The sequence below is a fragment of the Erithacus rubecula genome, assembly GCF_903797595.1.
Source record: "Erithacus rubecula genome assembly, chromosome: 26".
NCBI lineage: Eukaryota > Metazoa > Chordata > Aves > Passeriformes > Muscicapidae > Erithacus > Erithacus rubecula.
Window position 1 is genome coordinate 2,584,652 of NC_136678.1, and position 25,118 is coordinate 2,609,769.

At 51.3% G+C, this 25,118-nt stretch overlaps 1 protein-coding gene across 3 annotated transcripts; it reads left to right on the top strand.

The window, feature by feature from the left end:
- The first annotated feature begins 74 nt into the window (after positions 1-74).
- DENND2C (DENN domain containing 2C) lies at positions 75-25,073 on the top strand. 3 transcript variants are annotated; one of them, XM_079327116.1, is made up of 20 exons: positions 75-426; positions 6,469-7,382; positions 8,871-9,019; positions 9,554-9,666; positions 9,989-10,156; positions 12,723-12,819; positions 13,475-13,519; positions 15,135-15,316; positions 17,313-17,422; positions 17,889-17,958; positions 18,289-18,366; positions 19,100-19,240; positions 19,827-19,975; positions 20,349-20,526; positions 20,866-20,907; positions 21,821-21,926; positions 23,614-23,853; positions 24,185-24,271; positions 24,735-24,884; positions 24,980-25,073. In XM_079327116.1, the coding sequence occupies exons 1-19, from the start codon at positions 358-360 to the stop codon at positions 24,764-24,766; spliced, it is 2,970 nt and encodes a 989-aa protein (XP_079183242.1). In that variant the 5' UTR covers positions 75-357; the 3' UTR covers positions 24,767-24,884; positions 24,980-25,073. The 3 variants fall into 3 exon arrangements, with proteins under 3 accessions (XP_079183242.1, XP_079183244.1, XP_079183243.1); XM_079327117.1 differs by having other exon boundaries at positions 418-664; XM_079327118.1 differs by lacking the exons at positions 23,614-23,853; positions 24,185-24,271; positions 24,735-24,884; positions 24,980-25,073 and adding an exon at positions 21,459-21,477.
- The last annotated feature ends 45 nt before the right edge of the window (positions 25,074-25,118 follow it).

Sequence of the window (25,118 nt, forward strand, 5' to 3'; positions counted from 1 at the left end):
CAGCGCAGTAAAACCCCGTCTGTGAAGCGGCTCTGAGAACCCTGAGGGAAGGGGGCGGGATAATCTCCTGAGTGACAGCCATGCCAGCCAATGGGAGATGGCTCTGTGCGCCCTGGGGCGGGGTGAGGGTGGGATCTCGGTCTGAGTGACAGCCACAGCAGCCAATGGACGGTGGCTCCGTGAGCGCCGGGAGCGCCCTGCGGGAGCGGGCCGAGGCCGCGGAGACACGGGACGGGGCGCGGTGGGGGCGGGGCCTTCTTCTGAGTGACGGCCGCGTCAACCAACGAGAAATGGCTCCTGACACTCTGGGGCGGGGAGAAGGCAGGATTAATGTTTGAGTGATGGCTACGGCAGCCAATGGGCGGTGGTTCCGTGCACGCCGGGAGCGTCCAGCGGGAGCGGAGCGGGGAGCGGGCCGAGGCCGCGGTGAGACGGAGCGGGGGGCGGTGGGATCGGGCGGGGGCTCCGCCGGGAGGGCGAGCGGGTGGCCCGGGGCGTTTGGGGCTCCCCGCAGTGGCGGCCGGCTCGGGGCTGCGGGCCCCGAGGGGTCCCCGTGTCCCGGCTGCGGGCAGCGGCCGGTGCAGCATCTTGCCGTGTGTGAGGGAGCGGGGGAAGCAGGTGCCTGCCTGAGGAGACCCAGCCCGCAAGGGGAGCCGGGCTTGGGGTGAGCTCGTCTCCCCCACTCGCCCAGGTGCCTGCGGGGAGGTGCCGGGCGGACCCGGCCGGGTGTGCGGTGCTGGGCACAGCCGGACACACGGGAGGGCCCCGCTGAGCTGAGGGGAGATTCTCCCGCTGGGGGCGATGCAGCCTGGGCTGCCCAGGGCTGTGCAGAGCGTTCCCTCGGGGATGTCCGAGGCCATCCTGCTGGAGGTGTCCGTGTCTGAGCAGAGCAGGTCACACTGCACAGGGTCTCTGTCACCCCCACCGCTCTCTGATGGCTCTGTGAGTGTTACACACGCTGGGCTCTGGTGGTTTAGGTCTCACTGGATATTTGTGCTTTGTTGCACTGAGGTGTGTGGGGCTGAGTGGTTACAGAGCTCCCTGGGCTCCCCTTGCCTTCCCCAGTTCAGTGCATACACACACCCCTCTGCCCCAGTGACCTGGACGTGGCCTGGCTGTGACAGAGCCCAGGCACTGCTGGGGCAATTCCTCCTGGCATCAGCGAGTGATGGAAGGAAAGCAGGAGGGAAGTTGCAGGGAAACCAGCTCCTGGAAATGTGTGTTTGGGTACTGGTGGCTGGAGGATCTGACCTTGAGTCCTAGTGCTGCTTGGCAAAATTATCTCAGTCTTTCAGTTATAATAACATAATATGGATGTGACTCAGTGGGCAGCTCTGGAACACATTATCTGAGTGATGTCTGAGAGGTTTTCTGGTGCTGCCTTGGTCTGCACCCTTTGAACCTCCTGGCTGAGACATTCCCAAAGGGATGACTGCTTGGTGGTGGCCCATGCAAAGCCACACAGGCTCTGTGACTTTCCTTTGGAATCTCACCTGTGATGGTGAGATTCTGCTCCAGGAACTGCTCCAGGATAAGTCGTGTTTGATTTTTAACTCCATGCCCAGCTTTTGCCTCAGTTCTTGTGTGCAGCTGCAGCATTCCTGGGGCTGGCAGCCAGCCCGGGCTGTAGGGGTGAGTCAATTGCTGTTGTCGTATTGCTACCCTGGGCATTCAGATACTGTGAGTCAGGTTAAAAACCCACGACTTTAAAAATAGTACATTGTGGGTTCTGTCCATGTGCCCTCTGGTGTAGCAGCCTTCAGGGCTTACATGTTGGAAGTGCTCTGATTTGGTTTTTTTTGTATCTTGAAAAAAAACTTGCTTTCAAGAAGCTGAATTTCATCACTTTAGAAAAAGGCAGTCAGTAGGAAAGTCTTAAAACCCATGGCAAAGGCCAGACTTAACCTCCTTTTGCTGTGTAATTGGGATTAGCAGCCCATTTTCTGTGTCCAGGAGCTGTGGCTGTGGATCTAATGAGGCAGAACTGCCCCTCAGCAGGAGATGCAGCAGCACAGAAAGAGTTAATACCTCGTGGTTAGAGTAGCTTTGTATCGAGATGGAAATGACTAAGCATGCTGCATTCCTGAAGAGTTACTTATTTTGATATAAAATCTCTTGCTTGGTGCTGCCCATGTCTTTGAGGCATCAGCATGGCAGAGCTGTTCAGAGGAGCTTCGGGCTGGCTCTGGAGAGGAGCAGAATGGGAGTAGCTGAGAGCTCTGGAAAGGATCCTTTCCCTCCAGGAACGAGCTGCCAGCTTCCCTGAGCTGCACAAGACCAGAAACTGATTTTTATTTGGCTACTAAGACGGGAGGCTTGGCGACAAGGACTCTGGGGTGGTTTAGGGCTGCACAGCTTTCACAAAAGGACTGGGATTGCCTCAGAGCTGCACGGGCTGGTCCAGGCAGTGTGGTGTTCCCAGGACAAGGTAAGGTGCTGTGGCAGTGCCTCTGTTCTCTCTGTGCCTCTGCTGTGGGGTGCTCTGGCTGCTGGGGCTTCCAGCCTGACCTCAGCACTAGACAGGGATTTATTCTGGAACAGCACTGGCAGCTTTCTCTCCTTAAGAATGTGGTTTCAGGAAATGGGATTGTCTCAAGGCTTTGCATGGAAAATGTGTGGTGTGCTCTCTGGCTTTCAGGGCTGAAAAAAGTCGGGGCTACCTGTCATGTGCTGTGAACGTGCCTTATTCTTCTGCTTTGGGAGCTTCCAAACAGCATGGGTCAGACAGGCAGTCTTTTGGCAGAAATGGGTGATGTTTTGTCTAGAAATTATGTAATTTTCCCCCAAACTGCTGCTTCCAGTGAAATAACTCTTGACTGCACCGAGCTCCTCTAAATCCTGATGCAATAAGGATGATAAATTTGACTTCTCTGGAAATACTGAGAAGCACACTGGGGCCACTGAAGGAGTTTGGAAGGGAGGTCGGGATGGAAGCAGTCACAAGTCTGGTTATTCTGTGGCAGGAATGATTTGTGTAGTGCTTCATACAAGTGCTAGCTGCCTGATCCAGGTGGTCTCTGCCAGCTCTGTGTCCCTGAACTGTGTTTTAGCCTGTCCTGGACTGCATTTAAGGGTTACTTAACTTGGATCACACCACCCCAGTGTGCTCTTTCTTCACCAAAGATCAGTCTCTAGCCTTGCCTGGGCTCACGTGATGAGCTGAGATTAAATGCCTGGTTCTTAATAGCAAGCCTGGGCAGGTGAAAAGCTGCATTCCTCTCCTCCTTGGATGGATATTTTGGAAGAGACAGTCCAGGGAGCAGCACTGAGCAGGGAGAACTTCAGGCTTGTGCTCGACCATCTGTGGATCCCATTCCTGCATGTCCAAGGCCAGGCTGGATGGGGCTTGGAGCAACATGGGACAGTGGAAGGTGTCCCTGCCCATGAGAGGAGGTGGAAGAAGAGGAGCTTCAAGGTCCCTTCCAGTCCAACCCAACCCATTCTGGGATTCTGGAATTCCATGTGCTGGCCTAGGCTGAGCTTCTCCTCCACATTTCTCAGCTCCTGGTTGTGCCTTACCATGGGAGCAGGGACCTGGGCAGTGGCAGAGGGCAGGAGCATTAACTTTGGCCATGGCTTGAGCTGAGGAAGCAGAAATGGATGTGTCTGGCTGGCTGAGGAAGCTGCAGCACAGGCAGTTTTTGTTGCAGCCTTCCCAAAGTGAGCTGTGGCAGGAAGGATGTGGGGCAGGCTGGCAGCCAGCAGAGCTGCCCAGTTTGGGCACAGCAAGGATGGACCCACCTGGAAAGCTGTGCAGGGCTACTCAGCCTCCTCTGGGCTGTCATTTGTCCTCATGGGTGGCATTGGATGTCAGGAAAAGGTTCTTCCCCCAGAGGGTGGTGGGGCACTGAAGAGGGAGTGTGCACTGCCAGAGCTCCAGGAGTGTCCTGTGCAGGGCCAGGAGTTGGACTGGATGATCCTTGTGGTTCCCTCCCAAGCATTTTCCATGATTCTCTGTGGATGTTTTGCCAGGCTGCTCCCAGAGGAGCTGACAGCTGGAGCATTTTAGGAGAGAGCAGCTGTTCTGTTGGGAATCAGAGCAGCTGTGGGCATGGGCTGTGAGTGCTGGGCTTGTTTAGTGCTGTGGATGAACCCTTGCTCCACCCTGCAGCATCCCCTGTGCCAGTCCTGCACCCACCCTTGCTGTGTCTGCAGGCCTGGCAGGCACTGGGGGATGCTGGTGTGCAGCTGGGCTGTGATGGGGCTGGTGGAGCCCTGTCTGTCTGTCTGTCTGGGCAGTGTCCTGGTGCTCAGGGCACAGCAGAGGGAAAGCTGCTTTCCTGTCTGCTAATCAGGGCTTGCAGACACACAGGGAGGAAGGATGGCTCTGCCCTGGCTCAGGATGTTTTGGCAGCAATGTCTATTTATAGGAGAGGGCAGGGGCCCCTCACTGGTGCAGGAAGAGGGTCTGCAGTGGCTGTGGAAGCACTGAGGACAGGCTGGAATGCTGATGAGGGACAGAGGGCTGATGATGGAGCAAATATCCCCAGCTTGGGGCTTACCCAGATTGTCCAAGTTTATCCCATTCACTGCTGAGTGGGAGAGTTACCAGCAGCTGTCTGGGACAATGGGCTGAGCAATTCCAGCCTGCAGGAGCCCAGGCTGGAGACAGGGAGCTGCTTCCCACAGCAACTGTGCTGCTTTGGCAGAGGGGGAGAGTGCAGCAGAGCCAAGGCTTGGTACCATGTGTGCCCAAACCATCCCTGAGCTGCCTGGGACATCCTTGACCACTGAGCTTTCTCACTAGTACCATCAAGTAGCTCTGCCAAGCCGGGTGCTTTGCTTTTAATTGCACCTCAGATGCCTCTGCCGAGCAGATCAGCAGCTCCAGGGATAGCCCCGAGCCCTGGAATTGGAGGTGTGGCTCCAGCAGTGGGCAGGGTGTGGTTCTGCTGTGCCTGGGGCTCTCCACACCCAGCCTGGGGAGTGGGACATGACCCCTTGCCAGGCAGGTTGAAGCTCCTCTGTGTCCCAGCTTGGTTTGCTGCCCATCCCTGGCTCTGCCGGGCTGTGGTGACTCAGTGCTGGCCGGGTGTGGTGGCAGTGGCAGTGCAGGACACGTGCCCAGGGTGGCAGTGGCAGCTGCCTGGCTCTGTCAGCTGGAGCCTTGGTGTGGCACTGGCCTCTGGTCCCACCTGGAGCAGGTCTGGCTGCTTTCTGCAGGGATCCTCTGCTTTTGTGCCTGTGTGGAATTCTGCTGTTTCCCTGCCTGTTGCAGGGAGACTTCTTGGTGCCAGGGGAATGTTACCAGAGCCAGTGTGGCCCCTGGCCTGAGCTGAGCACTTGTCTCCTACTGCAAAAAGAGATTGTTAAATACAGCTGGAGGGCTGGGATTTCTGAAATGGGATAATTGCCCAGAGAAAGGGAGGCATGGGGCTTGTTATAGCCTATGGGTTTCTGTCTTCTGTCCAGATGAGTTCTCAGCTGTGCTGGCGTATCTGGGAATACTGGGGATGCCTTGTGAGCCACAGGTAGAGCCAAAGGGCTCCAGGGCTGAGAGGATTCCATCCAGGAAATGTCTGTACTGAGGCCAGCTGGACCTGCATGTGCTGGGTCTGTAGAGCCAGCCCAGTTCCCCCTTGTGGTTTCACCTGCATTCCTTGCTGGATTATCTGGAGGATGTGTGCTGTATCCCCTGGATTACATGTGTGGGAAGTCTCAAAGAGCACATCTCCTGTTTGTGCAGGCTCTGCTTGGGCAAAAGAAGCCAGAGTGTTTCTTTAGCATTCCTTCTCTACTGATCTAAACTTGGGGTGATTTTTCACTTGAAGATGAGAACTCATCTGTTTCTTCTGCATTTTGAAACTCCCCTGGCTGCAAGCCACAGGCTGGGCACCACTGCCCTCCAGTCTCTTGGATGGCAAATTTAGGTCAGGTGTTGACAAACAACACCAGGCAGGTTTTCACTTGTGTTGTGGAGCAAGAGAGCACTTCTGGGAGGAGGATGCACTGCCAGAGCTGGGCTCTTCCCAGCCACCACAGCTCTTCTCATCCTGTGTGAAGCAGCAGCTCCTCTCTGGAGAAGCAGATGTGGTTCCTTTTAGTTAAAGCTGCCCTGGTGCCTCTGTCCTGCTGTGTCTCTGCTGAGTGTGGAGCTCAGGTGCCACAGGGATTTGTCTGTACTGCTGAGCATCAGGAGGAGCTGCACTCCTGCAGAAGGGCTGGCTGAGATCCACTCTGCTGTGTTCCTCTGCCATTAAACAATTTCCTTGAGTTCGGATGCTTGGGATCCCTCAGGGTGTTCTGTGCCTGCTGTGTGTGTTTGTTAATCCTGAAGCCTCAGTCCCTTTCGCTCACCCCCCCAGATGTGTGCACAGACAGCCCCTGTGGGGAGCTCTGGAAGCCTTCCTGAGTGCAGGATGTGATTTGGGGAGGAATGTCCCGCAGCAATTGCCAGGGAGCAGCTGGGATTTTGGGGTGGGAGCACGGCTGGGGTGCAGCTGATGGGATTTGTTTTTTTGCCCGCAGGTCGGATCAGCCAGCCAGGACTCTGTGACAGCGCTGAGCACTTCGGAGTGTGGTGGCAGCTTGGATGTGTGCAGGACACGGGAGGGGGTGGCCGGGGCCGGCCATGGGCTGTGTGTGAGCGCTCTGGCCCCTGCCATGCACCCCACGGGCGGTGGGGACAGCGGCTTCTCCCGCGCCGCCGCGCTGACCCTGTCCCGCAGCCACTGCCGCAACATCCGGCAGAAAATCACCCAGTGGGAGGGCAGGACACGGGGCTGCAGCAGGGACAGGCAGCAGCCGCGGGACTTCGGGGTAAAGTATGATCCCAATGCACCGCCCAAAGGGAAGGCAGAATGCACAGGGAATGGCAGAAAGGCTGGCTCCAAGGATCCGAAGAGCCTGGGGTTGGATTTCAGGGAAGATGCGCGGAGCTGCTGGCAGGGCAGGGACTGTGGTGGCCCAGCTTCCCGAGCCAAGCAGAAAGGAGAGGGGCAAACAGGCATCCTGACCCCGGGGGTCACACTGCCCCCAGGGAACTTCTATACCTCACAAGCTCTGTGGAGGAGAGCAGATCCCCCCCTGCCTGGCAGAACCTCTCCTGTTCACTTGGACCTTCAGAAGAAGCGAGGCAACTCTGGCTCCACGGAAAGAGAACTGCAAATGAAAGGAGTGGACCCTCTCTGCAGGGCGGAGAGGAGCTTGAGGAACATTTACTCTGAGGTTGAGGGGCAAGAGGAGGAGCCAGCTCCTGATCCACCCCCCAAACCTCGCAGGACTTTCCGCTACCTGGCAGAGAAGGGTGCTGGTGCTCGTCGGGATGCCAGTGCCACCAGGGAAGCTCCCCGGCAAAAACAGTGTGGGAGGGACTTGGTGTCATCCTCCAACAGCCCTGAGAAGAAAACAGCCAGCAGGAGGATCAGAGGGAGAGCCCAGAGGTACATAATTCATCCCTCATGTCTGAAACATTTCCCTAAATCACTTTCTAGATGGGTTCAAGCAGCTTGCTTAGCATGGTGCCCTTGTGGAGGTGCTGCTGGTGGTGATGCCTCTTTTCATGGGGAAAAGATGTTCTTGGGTGAAAGTATCCTGCTTTTGCTGCTGACAGTCTTGCAAAGAAGGCTCCAGGTTCCAAGAAGAAATCAGCCCACACCTTAGAACAGAGTGGAGTGACAATATGCTGGCCCCAGGGAGAGACCTGCCTGCTCCCTGCCTGCTCCCTGCCTGCTCCTTGCCTGCTCCTGCCCTCAGCTGCAATTTGGGGATGGCACAGTAGCTTTCTCTTGGGGCACTGTGGCTGCTGAGTGTTTGGCTTTTTGGGGAGTGAAAGATTCTCTTGTTGCTTGAGGCTGTGGGTACTGCTCTTGCAGTAGGTTTGGCTGGTTTTCTCTCTTTCCCATACCCTTCTGAGGTGGTTTGATGCAAATCCTGCTCACAGGTGAGCTGCCTGTGCTGGACTGGTGTGCTCAGTACCAGCAGAAATGTGGCTTGAAGTTCTGAAACCTTCCACTATGGCAAAGTGTGCAGCAACAGCTCAAATTTTATGATGATGGTGATGGGTTAAATCCCTGCCAGCTCCTCTGTGACCTCAGTGCTCTAATTTCAAAATAATGGCTAAGTGGATGGAAATGCCAGCCCACAAAGGCATGAACACCCTGAGCATGAGCAGGAGAGGCCAGTAGGAAGCAGTGCCCTGGTTCTGAGCTGCTGCAAGTCTGCAAAACATGGTTTGGGTTCTTGCCTCTGACAGGATGGGTCTGGCCATGCCTGCTTGGAGGGTGCTTGGCCATGGAGCCTCCAGCTCCCTTTCTTACTTAACAAAACCCCCAGAGAAAGTGAGTAGGACTCACTTGGTGTGCTGGCTTTGGCTGGGATAATTTTCTTCTTGGCATCTTGTGTGATGCTGTGTTTGGGGTTGTGATGAAAATACTGGTAACACAGCAGTGTATGGAGAGCTGGGAGGGGACACAGCAAGGACAGCTGACCCCAGCTGACCACAGGGATGTTCCAGACCCTGTGGTGTTCTGCTCAGCAGTAAAAACTGGGGAAGAAGCAAGAAGGGGGAACATTTAGAGTCACTGTTATGCATGAAAGAGCCCTGGGCATGGCTAAACTCCTGCCTGCTGAAGGAAATAGGGAATGAATCCCTTGTTTTGCTTTCCCTGCTTGTGCAGCTTTTGCTTTGCCATCCAAACTATCTTTATCTCAACCCATGCACGTGTTTTGTCTCTTTTTACCCTCTGGTTCCTTCCCCCATCCCACGGGGTGGGAGCGAGAGGCTGAGCTGCTCCCTGGGCTTAGACCTCAGCCCTTGGAAATGTGAATCCAGAGTGGAGCATCCCTGTGCTGGGTGCTCCAAGGAGGGAGGCAGCAGACAGCAACTCCAGCAGGTGCCTTTAGCAGAAGTGACACTGGTTTTCCTCTAGGAAATCTTTTGAGTTTGAGGACATCCAGGGCTTCCGCAAGCGGCTGGCGGCCGGCGGCTCGCACAGACCTCGGGAGGAGACAAATGGCACTGCAGGATCCAGGCTGGCCCACACTCAGTCTGAGGACAACATCTATGAGGACATTATCTGTATGTGCCTCTGCTTCTGGGGCTCTTCTTGAGGGTGGCAGTTGTGCTGGGGAGGGAGGAGTGAAGGTGAGGGTGCGTTGAGGCTCTTTCCAGCTCTGGGGGTTTTTAAGGTTTTCCCCATCTGGGGTTCTTTGTTGGTGTTGGTGACATGTGCACATGAACAGCCTGATTGCAGATGTCATGGGAGGTCACTGGAGTTGGCCTGTGCTACACTGATTCCTTTATTAGCTCTTGGAATGCTTTGCTTGAGCGTTGCACAGAGATCAGTGTGAACACTGCCAGAATGAGCTGCTTTGCAATAGAGCTGCTTGCTCTGCAGGAGAAGAAGTGTTTTGTTCTGCTGACTCCATGTGCAGTTTGCCAAGTTGATGGCAGTGGGTTAGAAGGATGTGGTGGGAACCTCATCCAGCTTTAAAGAGGTTTCTCAGACCCTGTTAAAGGCAGACAACTGCAAGTTCTCCCCACTTATATCCCTGGCAAAAATCACAGGGCTTTATCTCCTTTCATAAATCCCCCATCCAATGCTTTTTCCAGGTCCTACAAAGGAAAATCCTTATGAAGACATCAGAGCACTGCCCTTGCCCCTGTGGAAGGTCCCATCTGTCTGGAAGCTGCCCCCTCCCCGGAGCATCAGCAGGCCTCCCAAGGTAGGGTCAGGTGTTTGCAGAATCATTCTCACCAGGACCTTTGTTTGTCCTCATCCCCAGCCTCACATTCCACACTGTCAAGTCATTGGTTTTCCTTATTGTTTTATTGCTTGTTATTAATGTAAATAAGGAACAGCCATGACAGCTGATTAAGGAGCAAAAGAGTAGGAGCAATGGAGATTTGGTGAGATGCTTGAGTGGGGAGGTGGGATGGACAGCTTGGAAGAGCAGATTTTCCAGCTGTAATCTGACTCCTCTGCCTGTGACCTTGGACCAAAACTCAATCTCAAGCTTGGCTCTCTCTTCTGCTTCTGTTTTCCAGCCTCCCCCAAAGCCTCCCTTCCTCAGCCGCAAGTCACTGGAGCTGAAGCCCTTCCAGACAAGTTTCCAAGGGAAGCTGGGGAAGGAGACCTCTCTGCCTGTCACTCTGTCTGAGTGGAAGCTGTTCCGAGCAGTGGAGGCTGCCAGCAGGAGGAAGAACCTGCCCTGGGTGAGATTCAAGTGGGAAACTTTCAGTTCTTGCCTGGCATTTCAAGCTCTTGCTGCTCTGTGAGTGGCCACAGAGCTGTGGACCAGGCAGGTGATTGGCACTGCTGCTCCTGCCATTCCCTCTCCAAGTGGCAGGGCTGCTGTTTGGGGACCTGAGTGCCAGTTCTGGCTGGGACAGTGGTGTTTTTGTTGACAAAGTGCTCAGTGTTGTCCTGCAGGTCAGGGCTCTGTGTGAGCACAGGCCCTTCCTCGTGCTTTGTCACCCAAGGCCTGCTCCCAGTGTTTCCATGGGGTGGGATGGGGCTGGGTTTGTGCAGGGGCAGCTCTGGAACAGTGTGTGGATGTTCCACTCTGCTCCCAGTGACTTCCCAGACTGATCCTGGTGTTCCACTGAGCTGTGGGATGGCTGTGGGGCCCTTGGTTCCTTGGAGTTCTGGACTGGCATCAGGAGCAGCTGGTTCATAGTTGAAAGGTGCAGAGGAACTCTCAGGGATGAGCATTTCACAAACCCTTCATACTGCTCTGCCTCCTGCCTGGCTGCAGAGACAGTGATGCTGCTGAGCCCAGAGGGGTGAGGAAGAGTTTTAATCCACCTTCACACAGAGGACTGTTCTGACCCTCCTTTGGTGCCTTGGGAAGGTTTCTAGATCCTTGTGTTGGTTACCAGCTCACATCCCTCAGTGATAAAAGGCACCACGTGCTGTAGAAGGGCAGCTGCAGCTGCATGGGATTCAAATTCCAGTTGTGGTAGTGGCAAGAACTTATTTTTGCAGTGGTAAAATCATTTCACTTCAGGAGATCTTTATTTCATCTGAAAATCACGTGTATTTGCTCAGATTGCACAAGACTGAGGTAGAGTTGGGCAGCTGCAAAGGACTTTTCAAACCTTTAAAGTGCTTTGGAGTATCAAGTAACTTCTGTCTGTGTTTTTAAACAAGCCCTAGGTCTGGAAAATTAGGAAGGAGATGGCAAGATTGTAAAAATGCTGTGATGGAGAGTATCTCTCATTTGGAGAGGGAAAATAAAATGTTCTCCAAAAGCAAACCTACTCCAAAAATCTGGTAACAATTTACATGCAGGAAGAGCACTTTACTCTCTTTGCTCATGAGGAATAGAGCCAAGATTGCTTGAGAGGTTGAGAAAAGGATTGGGGTCTAAAAAGACAAAACCTTTTGCCTAAGAAACACATGGCTGCCTTAAACACACCCAGGATGGTGACTCAGCTGCACAAAAATCAGGACAGAAATAAAGATCTACTAGGTAAGGCTGGATAAAAAGGGCAAGAAGGCAGATTTGGCAGGAGGAGCACTGCTCTCTGCAGAGGGCTGTTTGTTCCCTGCAGCCTCCTCGTGCTGGGAGGGCTTGGCTGAGGCAGAAAATGGGGAGAAATTTATTGGAAAAGAAGAAAAAAAAAAGCCTGGTTTGCTAATCTGGAGATTAAATGCTTGAGCTGAACAAACAGGTTCTCTTTAATATATTTCTTTTTATGCTGTATTTGTGATGACAAATGGCTGGGCCCCACCCTCCTGTGTTCAGTTTAATGAATTCTTGAGGCAGGAATGAACTTGACCTGCTGCCTGCATTTAGGGTAAATCCCTCTTCTCATGAATCAAGAGCTGCCTTTGATGTGGGGAGCCAGGAGCCCCTGGGGCACTGGCAGGTGAGGAGAAAGCACAGAGAGTCTGTGACAGGGACACACAAAGTGTCAGGACTTTGGCTTTAAGGCTGCTGTGACCAGTGGAATGAAGATTACCAGCACCAACACAGTGTCAAAATGCTGACCCTTCTTTCATGCCTGTGGCTTAGTCTGCACTGGGCTGTGCTTTTTCCCTGTTTTTTTTCCCCAGTGGACCAGGTGTGTGGTCCTGCAGTACAGACCCATTGTTCTGTCCCACTGTCTGTCTGCATTTGTGCAAAATCACAGAATGGTTTGGGTGGAAAGGCCCTTAAATTCCACCTCATTGCAGCCCCTGCCATGGGCAGGGACAGCTTCCACTAGAGCAGGTTGCTCAGAGTGCATCATCCTTCCATTCCACAGACAGCTGGGGCAGGGCCTGTGCTTGGAGCAGCCTCACTTGTGCTTTTGGAGACTTGAGCTGAAATCCAACTACAGCAGCAAACCCAAAAACCAACTCAAAAACCAACCCCCAAGCTACAGTGAGAGAGCTCTGCTTTTTCTGGGCAGGAAGGAGTTGGGTGCTGGGGTGCATGTTCTGAGTTCTCTGTGCTGGGGGATTTGTAAGATGTTCTTGCAAGTGCCTTTGCATAGAAAATGGAGATCTGGTGCCAGACAGTTTGTCACTTCTATTTGGGAAGGCAAGTGTGACAATTTCCAGAATGCTTGTGCAGTCTGGTGTCAGCTTTGAGCTGTGCTGACAGGGATCCCTCTCTTGCAGCAGAAATTGTGCTCCTTCTTTATCCAGTGAGCTGGCCTCTGAGCCAGGTTCCTGCAGGATTTGGGCAGCTTTCCCCAAGTTCTGGGTGGTGGCTGTTGGGCTGCCCTCCTGTTGGCACCTGGACCTTCTCTGGACCCCCACATTAACCTCTGCTTCTGCTTTGGATTTCAGCTGGTGCTGAAAATACAGGAGATCTTTGATTCCAAGCGTGGAAAGAAGAAAGTGAAGCTGCTCAGTCCTGCTGGGAGGGAAGCAGCTCCAGTGAAAGGTACTGGGGTCTCCAGCAGCACTGTCTGTGCTCTAAACACCCTGAGTGACAGAGTTCCTCTGCCCCTGAACTGGCACCACCACCTCATGCTGACACAGTGCAAGCCCCAGACTTGTGGCTGCAGTTGAGCTTTCAGCTCAAGGAGCACTTGCCTAAGCCAAATTTAACACTGTCACAAGGGGAGGATTCTGAGCCTGGAGAGCTGGGCTGCTGGTTAAAAGTGCTTTTTCACAAAAGCAGATTAAAGCAAAAGTTCCTCAGAAAACCACTTGGCATGAGAACCATCTCTGCCTACTGTACTCATCATCTGTGTGCCTTGTTCTGATTGTGTAGCCATAGTAGGGTTTTTATTTATAGTTACTGTGTTAAACTTTAGAGCAGCTTTAACCAACCAGCTGGTTTGTGTTTTTTGCCTGTGTTCAGCTGACCTGCAGGTCATTCACTGACAGCACTGGCTTGGTACCAGCTCTGCTTTTTGAAATTTGCTGTTGTGACACATTTCCCAGCTGCCCTTGGCTGCTGCTTTGGGCAGGATTGGTGGGCAGCTCTGAGGGATGCTGATCTGATGAGTCTCAGGCTCTCTCTCTTTCCCAACTTTGGGTGTTGCCCATCTTCCTTCTGCATGGCTAATAAGTGAAAACTCTGTGTGTTTCAGGTGAAACCAGTGGCAATGAAAGCGATACGGAAAATCAGCCCAAAAGTGAGTGAATCACAGGGGCTGGTCCTGTCCCACAGCACTGCACCCCTGCCTGGGCTGGGATGGGATGAGCACACTGACGTGTGGGATCTGCTGGGACAGGGACAGGAGCCTCTCAGAGGCCACATGGCCAAGTCTGGGAGCTCTTGCTGTGACAAACCAACCTCTATTTGTGCCACTTCCCCTGAGCCCTTGAGGTTTAATGGCATTAATCTGCCAGTCACCAGAAGCAGAGTCGTTTTTGGTTTGGTGGCATAGCTTGTGGGAGGTTGTTCCTCATCACTTTTGCTGCTGCTGTTTGAGATCATTTCCCTCCTGACTCCTTCCCTTGGTTCTGTTTTATGTAATGCTGTGAAATGTCCTTTCCTCTGGGGAGAATTCACCTGAGTATTTGTCTGATTCCAATGTCCTGAGCTGGATCATAGACCCAAACTCCAGATCTGAAACACCTACTTGGTTTTAGCTGCTTTTAGCTTCCATGTGAGGACATTAAACAGAAGGATCTGGCACAGGGTGCCCAGAGCAGCTGTGGCTGCCCCTGGATCACTGGAAGTGCCCAAGGCCAGGCTGGATGGGGCTTGGAGCAGCTGGGACAGTGGAAGGTGTCCTTGCCCTTGGCAGGAGGTGACACTGGATGAGCTTTGAGGTCCCTTCAAGCCATTCAAGGATCCTATGAATTATTTTAGGTGTTTCCTTTACTTGGAGGCAAACATTCAAAAGGCTTTAACTTGGAATGAAAGGTGAAGCTCCATTTATGTTAAGGAGAGTGGTGGAGAGTGAAGAATCTCAGCAGAATTACAGTGATTGAGTCAGTGCCTGATGGAAGAGTTGTTTGAAAGTGTCCAGAATGTGTCACGGTGCCTGGGCCACAGGAATTCCTGACGTCAGAGGGCTGTGCCTGTGCTTGTGAGCCTGTGCTGCCTGTCAGGACAGCCCAGCCTGGGGGTGTCCTGCCCAGGGAGCTGCCTCTGCCCCTCCTGAGTGCCCCTGGTGTTTGGAGTGGCTCCCTGAGTTCAGGCAGCTGGGGTTCACTCCCTGCCACCCCGTGGTGTCACTCTGTGTAAGAACATCAGGGCAGCAGCAGAAATCTCAGTATCTGTCAGGGGGGTGTGCAGAGCTGCTGCCAGGTCAGTGCTCCCTGTCTGAATCACAGAATCCTGAAATTGTTAAGGTTGGGAAAGACCTCTAAGGTCATCAAGTCTAATCATCAACCCAGCACCACCACCACACTCACCACTAAGCCACATCCTCAAGTGCCACATCCACACATTTTTTAAACACCTCCAGGGATGGTGACTCCACCACTGCCCTGGGCAGCCTGTGCCAATGCTTAACAACCATTCCAGTGAAGAAATTGTCCCTGATATCCAATCTAAACCTCCTCCAGTGCAATCTGAGGTTATTTCCTCTCCTCCTGTCACTTGTTCTCAGGAGAAGAGCAGCTCTGTGCATGAGGAGCTGACACTGACACCCCATGTCCCACAGACATCATTTGGATGCTGAACAAACCCACCCATCCCTTTTCCCCCTCAGATGGCAAGGCTGAGTGCTCTTCTGTGCCTGTAGGTGTGTGGCAGTGGCAGCCACAGGCTGGTTTGGGATTTGTCCCTCTCCCCAGGTCCCCACAGGTGCCTGAGGCACTCTGCCTCCAGGAGGAACCCACACTACCAGACCCTGGAGCGGGACCTCATCGAGCTGCAGGAGCAGAGGCTCTTTGAGCTCTTCGTGGTGGTGTCCCTGCACAAGAAGGCATCTGAGGTCACCTACACACCCCACATCATCCAGCAGTTCCCCAGCAAGGTAGGAGCTGCATGGAAACCTGCCCAGGGAACTGCTGAGCTCTTGTCTCCCCTCCTAAACTACACTCAGGATCTGGGTTTGGAATGAAGCACCTTGCTCTGTTACACACCTAATGTGTAGTGTCAGGAGGTTGTTGGATATGTCTTGATAATGAGTTTGTCTTTTTTGAACTAGGGAGGTTCCTCTTTAATTCAAATTTCATGAAGCCATGGGGTATTTGGTGCCAGCTGAGGGAGAGGAAGGAGTGCAGAGCTCTGTCCCAAAGCTGGCAGGAACCTCATCCTGGCAGGCTGTCCTTTACAAACCAGGAATGAAACACTGATGGTGCACAGGAACTGGGATCCCAGGGATTTTATGCTTATTTATACTGATTTGAATAATAATAATAATAATAATAATAATAAAATGGCAAAGCTGTTTTTACAAGCCTCCAAAACCAGGAGATCTGTGGAAGTTGAAGTGCTGTAGTTAAACCAAGCCCTTTGAAATAAGCTGTTCAGCCCAAATGGGTGACAAAACCAGTGTGTGACTGAATTACAGCTCAGTGTCCTGAGTTGGGAAGCTGAGATGGAGCCTTGGTGTTTCTGTGGTACCAGATTGAGATGAATATTCAGCTGTCACTGCCTGGGCTCATACCTGCTGCTTTCCACTGCAAACAGAACAGAGCCAGGAATTCTGGCTGTGCCATCAGGAAAAAGCCAGGGATTATTGAGGAGTCTGCATGTCATCCACATAGAGGAGATGTCAGATCCATTTAGTGAGGTTCTGTGGGATCCCAGCAGGTTCCACAGTGTCCCAGTTCCTGCTGCCTGAAGGATTTGTGAGCCAATAACTATCAAGTGTGTAAATGCCTTGGGTTCACAAGATGAGTAAGGAGCTACAGCCACAAAGAGTGCAGAGTGTTAATTTAGTGGGTAAAACTGAACACCCCCAAATAATATCTGCTAAAAGTGCACACTTTAGGGTGTTGGGAGGAAGAAGGGAATGCAGCAGATTTGGCTTTTCCCTGGTGCAGCCTCTCAATCTGCCCATTGCCTTTGGGAAGGGCACTGCAGGGTTCCCCTCCTGCTCTGTACTGGTTTTTATAAAGGCACTGACACTACAAATGATTTTATCAGTATTTATTTATACTCTGCTCAAGTGGAAGTGTTTTGGTGAGTGACTTTAAATGGGACAGTGTGTGAGATTGGGTGTCTCCCTTCTAATATCTCCCTTCTAATATTAGCTTTGCTTCCGAGTAATCTGCTGTCACCTCTGTTTTGGGCTGTGTGCCCAAGGACATCTAAGCTTTTTTACAACTGTTACTCTGTGAAAATGCTGTTCTGTTTTCCTAACACTTTGTGCTGTCACAGCTTGGGACACTGGAATAGCCTGGGTGTGCTGAGTGCCTAAAATCAACTTTATTACATAAAATTTTCATTTCTCGGGGGCATTTCCTACTTAAATGTGTAAAATTTCCTTACATTTCTTATGGAGTCTCTTAGCTGAACACCTTTCTTTTGTCCTTTCTGGGCAGTTTTGAGCATGGAAAGTGTCCTGGTGTCCTTGAGGGATTTGATTTGAACCCACATGTGATGGGACATGTGATTCAGGGACAGTTTTTGCACTTTAGTTATGAGTGATCTGCACATCAAAAGCTGAACACATTCCTGTTCCTATTAGTGTTTTAAAATCTCCCAGGGGTGCAAACAAGGCAGCTGCCCCAGACATTGTTTGGGGGGTCATTTCTACATTCATTTTCCAATAAATTTAGCCATGCTTGTAGATCCTTACTCTGTCCTTACCAAGCTGGGTCATTTTACAAAGGTCCAATCAGCAGGAAAAATGCAAGAGAGATCTGGGAATCTGCTAATAGTCAGAATATGCTCACTGTACCTGTGCATTAGCTATGTGATGGATCAGCCTTTGGAAGTGTCAGGAAGATGCTTTCTGTATTTTGAATGCTGTAGCTGTGCACCAACTTCAGTGACTTCAAGTGCATCTGTTACCCCTCCAGCCTGAACATCCCTTCAGACCATCAAAGGATACTGAAGAGAGGCTAAAGGTCATTCCCAAATTCTGCTTTCCAGATCCCAAAGACTGGTTCCCTTCCTCAGACCTTAAAAGGTAAAGACTTGGTTTTGGATTCTTGTGACTGAGACAGGCAATGCTGAAAGCTTTGGAGTGTGCCAGAGGAGCTGCAACCAGAGCAGGGGAAAAGGGAAAAGGATCCAGGAAATCCCTGTGGTGGGAGGGAAGATGAGGTGTGGAGGGGCTGCTGCTCCCTTTCCTGTGAGGAGGAAGAGTTTGTCCAAGGCCAGCTCCTGGGGCTGGAAATGCTTCTGCTGCTTCTTGGCTGAGTGGGGAAGCAGCTGGGAAGGAGGAGAGAGAGAAAAGCTCAGTGAGAGCAGCTGGGAAGGGGGAGAGATGATTAAAGCTCATGGGATGCAAGTTTTTACTCTGAATAGATCCCAAAGTCCTTGTAATCGTGCCTTGGCCCTTGTCAGCATGACAGAAGGAGTCTGTGTGCTTTGTCAGTCTCTGCCCTGAGCTGTGTGGTGAGTTTAACCCTGACTCTGCCTTGGTTCCCCAGTGAAACCTTTTCCTTCGTGCTGACGGGGGAGGACGGCAGCCGCTGGTTCGGGTACTGCAGGAAACTCCTGGTGAGCATCTCTGGGAGGGCTGGGGGTGCAGACAGCACTGCCTGGGCACTGTCAGGGTGTGACTTTCCCTCCTGGGTTACCCATCCTGGGCTGCTGTGGTGGTGCCAGCCCTTGGGATGCAGAGGGAAGGGTCAGGATGGTGCCCAGAAATGGTGGAACGGGCTCTGGGCATGAGCCAGCTCCTGGAACTGGGTGTTCCCTGAGAACCTTCATACTCTTAAGTGTAGGAGGGGCTGCAGCAGAAGGAATTCTGCAGATCAGCTGCAGTGTGGGTGCTGGGTTGTTCCTTGCCCCCCTGTTGTCAGCAGAGCTGTTGCTGTTGCCTTTCAGCCAGAAGGGAAAGGGAAGCGCCTGCCCGAGGTGTACTGCATCGTGAGCCGCCTGGGCTGCTTCAACCTCTTCTCCAAGGTGAGCTGGCACAGCCTGTCCTGAGCCCTGACAGCCTCCCCACAGTGACTGGGGGCTCTCTGTCAGGCTTGGAGATTGCAGCTCATCCCAGGAGAGTGCTGCTTCCTCTCTGTCTCTGCTTTGAGCAGGGAAATCAAACACTGGTGCTGAGCCTTGTCAGCCAGCACACAAATCCTTCTGCAGTTACTGCCAGGAGGGACCTCCTGGTGTTACTGAGGGTGCCCCTTCATCCTCCCCTTCTGTGACTTGGCAATGGAAAATCAGTTTGGGATGGGGTTGGATCTCCCCTGGTTTTTGTAGTACCATGAGGAGGGGAGGTGAGGACTGGGGAAAGCTGCTGCAGATAAAGGGCAGTTATTGCAGAAGAGTACAGGGACAAGCTTTGGTGAAAGATGGTTCTGATTGTTGGAGCACAGAGTTTCTAGAACAGCTTTTCAGGGAGGTTTCTGGGTGAGGGGAATGTGTGCTGCTCCTCTTAACTCCTCCAAATAATGAGAATTTGATTACTTCATACAAGGCATTTCCTTCCAGTAGCAGGAGGCTGGAGAGCTGTGCTCACAGGAGCTGTTCCTGTTTGAGTGTTCAGACATTTGAGATGAATTTCACAGAGCTCCCAAGCGAGGTGGCAGAGGGCTGTGGGTCTGTGCTGGAGCCTTCTCCATGGGAATGCTCTGATGGATTGTCCCCTCTGTCAGCAGCAGCAGTGACCCAAGGCCTGTGTGTTTCCCTGCAGATCCTGGACGAGGTGGAGAAGAGGAGGGAGATGTCCCCAGCCCTGGTGCACCCCTTCATGCGCAGCGTGATGGAGGCTCCGTTCCCCGCCCCGGGACGCACCATCACCGTCAGGAGCTTCCTGCCAGGAGCAGGGGATGAGGTGACAGAGCTCAGCCTGCTCTCTCTGGGGCACACAGGCTCTTTGCAAACTGCACAGCAGTGCCTGGAAACAATTAGTCTGGAAGTTGGAAGGGAGACTGTCCCAGAAACCTGTTTGCTGTGGGAGTGGTTCCCTGCTTCTTAATGAAGAGCTTCTGGGGCACTCTTCTGTGCTGCCCCGTGTCAGTTGTTATAGGATTCTCTGTAGGATCATGGATTCAGAGAATATCCTGAGCTGGAATGGACCCACAAGGATCTTCCAGTCCAACCCCTGCCCTGCACAGGGCATCCCAAATCCCATCCTGTGCATCCCTGAGCACTGTCCAAACTCTCCTGCAGCTCTGGCAGCCTCAGGGCTGTACCCATTGCCTGGGGAGCCTGGGCTGTGCCAGCACCCTCTGGGGGAAGAACCTTTCCCAAAATCCAACCTGAGCTCCCCTGGCCCAGCTCCCTGTGTCCCATCCCTGCTCCTACCCCTCAGGAGGAGCTGCAGCCTGTGCTGAGCTCTGAGCTCAGGCCCCTGTGCTGCAGGCTGGGGGTCCCTGGCTGGCTGCTCCCCCAGCCCTGCTGTGCCTGTGTCCCCTCAGGTGATGGAGCTGTGCCGCCCCTTGGACTCCCGCCTGGAGCACGTGGACTTCGAGTGCCTCTTGCAGTGCCTGAGTGTCTCCCACACCATCCGGGTCTTTGCCTCCCTCCTGCTGGAAAGGAGGGTCATCTTTGTGGCTGACAACTTGAGGTGAGAGATGAGTCTGAGCAGTTCTTCCATGCAGTCACTGGATATTGTTGTTTCTTCAGTGTTTGGACCTGTCCCATGTCCAAGCTTGTCTGGTTTTGCAATTAGTTCTGTTTGAAAACCTTCTGCACTCTCCATACTGCATGTGCATGCCTAGAATTTGCAGTATGCTGTTTACACAAGAGGAGATAAGGGAATGTTTCCTTTTTGCCTCTTTAGCCTGGGTTGATGGTGGTTTTAGCTCCCCAGAACTGAGTTGAAAGTGGGTGCATGGGGCCTCTGCTGCTTCACAGACTGTACACGAGTGTCACTGCCCTGAGCATTTCCATCCTGTCCTGAGGCAGGCACTGACCACCCTGCCTGTGCTTCTCTCCAGCACTCTGTCTAAGTGTGGGCACGCTGCAGTGGCAACACTTTACCCCTTCACCTGGCAGCACACCTACATCCCTGTCCTACCAGCTTCCATGATTGACATCGTGTGCTCTCCCACCCCGTTCCTCATTGGCATCCTCTCCTGCTCCCTGCCACAGCTCCAGGACCTGCCCATAGAAGAGGTGAGGATGTGTGAGACACACACAGTGTCAGTGGGATGAGGTTGACCTCTCTGGAATAATCTCTGGATTATGTCTCTGTGTAAACTCTCAAACTTCTATGAGCCACTTGGTGAATTTGCCTGACAAATGTCAGGCTGTTCCAGCCTTATCAAAAATAAATAATATTCACTGTTATCAGGGACAGGCTGCACTTAGGCAAAACTTGTGTTTTATGTGTGACAGCCTTATTTAAAGAACATCCTACATTTAAAAAACAAATTAAAAACCTGTTGTTTTTTTTTTTTTTCTATACAGCAACATACCTGGTTATTAGTCAGTGTGTTTTCTATGTCTCCCCAGGTTCTGATTGTTGATCTTTGTGCTGACAAGTTCTTGCAAGAGGTGAGTGAAATAACAGCAGCAGTAACTCATGGGTTTATGCCAGGAAAAGGCATTGATGAAAGAAAATAATAAAAATAAATCTGGAGGAGCTGGTGTTCATATGGAGACTCCAATGGCTGAAGAAATACCTTGTAACAGAGAAGGGAACAGGCTTACAAATCCTCAGTGCAAGGTTGAGGTTTCATGAGGTGGAGGGCTCTGCAAAGCCAAAGATGCTGCTTGTCTGAGCTGAGTTTAAAAACTATTACTTGGTTTCTTCTGTGAAGGGGATCCCTGAGATTCTCTGCTGCTCTTTGTCTGTCTCTCCCTGTTCTGTACACCACTTTCTCATCCAGCTGGAGGTTGGTTGTTGATTTTGATTGTTGTTTTTCTAAGGAATGACAGTCTAGGAAACAAATTATCATAGTTCATTTGGGGTTCTCTACTGAACTTCCCCAAAAGTGCTTCTACATCCCCAGATAAGCAGCTATTAAAATACTGGGGATTATTTTACTAGTTCAGGATATTTGCTTCTCCTTTTCCTTGCCTCACTGTTGTGTTTTGCATTGCAGCCTGCAATACTGGAGAAAGGTATTAAAGGATTGGGGCATTTTTTAACCATATTATTGAGACCTGTTGTATTTTCTCATCAGATTTTTATTGTTTTTGTGTGTCTTACTGGTGAAATAAGCCTGAGTCTGTGTGGTGGCCAGTTGTGTGTGTGACTCTAATAAAATGTATTTGGGGCATGTTGAGCAAATGTGTTTAATTTCTGTGGCTGCAAGATAAAGATATTTAAATATATTGCATCCCTGAAGATATATCACAGAATAACCCCCCTCTAACTGCTTTATGAATATTTCTAATCTACCCCCTGGTTCTCCTGCTGATGGGAATAACACAGAAATCCTTCCTTGGCCATTTCTGTCTGTAGGTATCAGATGAGGATGAGATCCTGCCCCATAAACTCCAGGCTGCACTTGTACAAATCCTGGAAGAACGGAGTGAAATCCTGTCACACGGGCAGAGTGACACACAAGGTACTTTCTGTGGAAAAGTGCATTAGCAGATCTCTACCATGGAGCTGATAAAAATGAGCAAATTTAAATAAATGCTAAGAAGTGACATTTTAGCTGTTTCCCTGTGATCTTGCTGAGAACATCTTGTGAATGTGTGAGAAGTTTGGTGTGCTGACACTTCCTCCTTTCACAATTAGTGTGTGCAGAACTGTAGTTTCCTTTGGACCAACAGCATCAGATCAGGTTTGAATTTTATTGTACTTTTCTAAGTGGCAGAGACAATGTGTTTCTCAGAGAAAGTAGCAAATTTCTGTATTTTAAAGGGTAATCTGGCTGATCATTTTCAAAATTAAACTGCTTTATGCAAGATTCATCAGATAAGGAAGTGTGAGAAATTTAAAAACTTGAGTGGCTTGAGAGAATGGCACCAGCAAATTATATAATTCTGTAACAACAAAGTTTATTTTCCATAGAGTTTGTCTTCTGTAGTTTGCCTAATGGTTGAAGAGGATTAAACTTAGCCTGTTGTTAGATGACAGCTGATTACACACCAGATGTTTGACAGGGGAAATGAAATTATGGATGTTTTAAATTCTGAAAAAGCATTAGAACCAAACTTGTCCCAGCTGCAACAGAAAGTTGCCATTGGGAAATTGAATATTGGAGCTGAGACTTCTTTGATATCAATCCCCTGGAATATCCTAGTCTGAGGCAGCCAACACAAAAAGAGACTGAGCTGTCTAAAAAAGCCACTCATCCTTTAGGAGAGGAATGACCAAAGTGCCAAATGCTCTCCTGTCCTGGTTTGAAGGACAGGTATCTGCCAATAAAGACAGGAGCCTCTCTTTGAAATTGAGAATGTAAACTCCCTCCAAATTATAATTTTGAAATTAAGGGGCTCTCAGGCAAAGATACGGGAATTAGGAATAACAGTTCCTTACTAGGAGAATTAAAATAGAAATACAGTATTCCAAAGAGCAATCCCAAACCCTGCCAGAGTCAGAATCCAAGCTGACACCCATCAGTCAGTCAGGGTGGTGGCAGCAGTGCCATTCAATGGTGGCTGCATCCTCCTGCAGTGGCAGATGTGGTTCAGCTGGAGCAGTGCTCCTGGAGAAGGTGCAGTTTCCTCTAAAGGTCCAGGGATGATGTGGAAAGGTCTGGCTTTCCTCTGGAATCCAGTGGGAAAGGTGCTCTGGTGTTCCAAATCTCAGTTTTTCTCTGGGTAGGAAAGGCTTGGCTCCTGCCCTGGCTGGAGCATCTCCCAGTGGGATGATGGAATTTTATCAGTCATGCACTGGGACTCAATGGCCATGAACAGGAGATATCTCCTGGAGGGAGGATGGGCTGTGGAAAGATAAAGATGATTGTCCCAGCTGGTTTAAAGATGGCCCATTAGCAGATAATGTGTGCCAGGAGATAAAGATCACTGCCACACCCAGTTTGTAACAATGGCCCATTAACAGGAGGTAATTCCCACAGAGATAAGAATCGCTGCCACACCCAGTTTTTAACAATGGCCCATTAACAGGTGATACCTCCTGGATGAAGGGTGGGTCATGGGAAAGATAAAGATGATTGCCCCAGCTGGTTTAAAGATGGCCCATTAGCAGAGAATATGTGCCAGGAGATCATGCTGCAACACATGGGGACAGAATCCATACTTTTGTTTCCATCTTGTATTGTAACCTAAGGCACCTCCCCACAGGTGCCATGACCCTGAACTCTCTGGTGTCAGAGGCTTTCGTGCAGTTCTTCGTGGAGATCGTGGGGCACTACTCTCTGCACATGAGCGTGACGGAGCAGGGCGAGCGCGTGTTCCAGCGCGAGCCCTTCCGCAAGTCGCACGGCTCGCGCACCGTGCGCCACTTCCTGCACTGCTTCATGGAGACGCAGATGTTCGCCGGCTTCATCCAGGACCGCGAGCTCAGCAAGAACCTGGCCAGAGGTAGCTGTGCCACCACCCTGCTCTGTCTTGTTTTGGCATCACCTTCTCGTTTCAAGTTTGCTTCACAGCCTCCCTTTTAAAGTGCGGTGCTGCCTGTTTCTGCTGTTGGAGTTGTGTCATGTGGAATAGCCCCTTCAAATTGCTCAAAATAATTCAGTTTATAAAGCAAAGAATTTCTGCATCCCTCTCCTTTCTCCTTGATCCTGCAGCTTACACACACAATGTGCAGGGTTTCCTTTCGTGGCTTTGTTAATCATGATGGTATGAGCTAAAAGATGGAGTAACTCATTTGGTGAGTGATTTTTAATTTTAAATTTTTTTTTCTCTTTAGGCCTTTTTGAGGTCCGTGCCTTGGAGTATTTGGAGACTATTCCAGAGACGGAACGAACTGGAATGAACAAAATCCTTCGCAGTCTTGGTAAAGGAACACCCCTTGGTTTTGTTCATTGTTAATTTTTTTTTAAATTAGTTTTAGCTATTGAATAATTTGAATTTGTTACATGGAGGGGAAGACTCCTTCTTTACTTTCTGCACTTGTTTTCCCTTCTTTATATTTACTGCTTCAGGGGACACTGAACACTTTGTAAGATTTTTCTTTTCTTTTTAAGCTTTAGTATCTTGTGTGACTTTCCACCTTCAGTTCCTCACCCTAATGAGTCCTGGAGTCCTCCAGCTCATAGAATCCCACAATGATTTGGGTAGGAAAGGACCAGTTCTGCCCTGAGCAGGGACACCTTCCACTCTCCCAGGCTGCTCCAAGCCCCATCCAACCTGGCCTGGGACATTTCCAGGGATCCAGGGCAGCCACAGCTTCTCTGGGCACCTTTGCCAGGGACTCACCACTCTCACCTACAGCTCCTAATGCTGTTTTTTCTCTGCAGGCAGTAAAATGAAATTCCTCCAGAAGAAGTGACCGGGCGCTGCTGCGGGACAGTGGCGGGAGGGGAAAACTCCAGGCCCTGCCTGGGGACAGACTGAGCTCTGGAGAGCAGGGCTGGAGACATCCAATAACAGCTCATGGATCAATAACAGCTCATGGACCAATAATCAATTCCATGGATCCATCACAGCTCATGGATCAATAACAGCTCATGGATTGATAACTAGTTCCATGGTTTGATAACAGCTCATGGACCAATAATCAATTCCATGGATCCATAACAGCACATGGATTGATAACCAGTTCCATGGATCGATAAAAGTTCATGGATCCAACACTTCACGTGTCTCCGTTCCTTAAGGGGGCGTGGCCGGGGCTGGAGGGG

Bases quoted from the DNA above. Each gene is read 5' to 3' on its own strand.
- DENND2C (XM_079327116.1), top strand. From the start codon at position 358: ATGGGCGGTGGTTCCGTGCACGCCGGGAGCGTCCAGCGGGAGCGGAGC. The intron at 427-6,468 runs GTGAGACGGAGC...TTTTGCCCGCAG, and splicing joins GGGAGCGGGCCGAGGCCGCG to GTCGGATCAGCCAGCCAGGA. The intron at 15,317-17,312 runs GTAGGAGCTGCA...TTACCCCTCCAG, and splicing joins TCCAGCAGTTCCCCAGCAAG to CCTGAACATCCCTTCAGACC.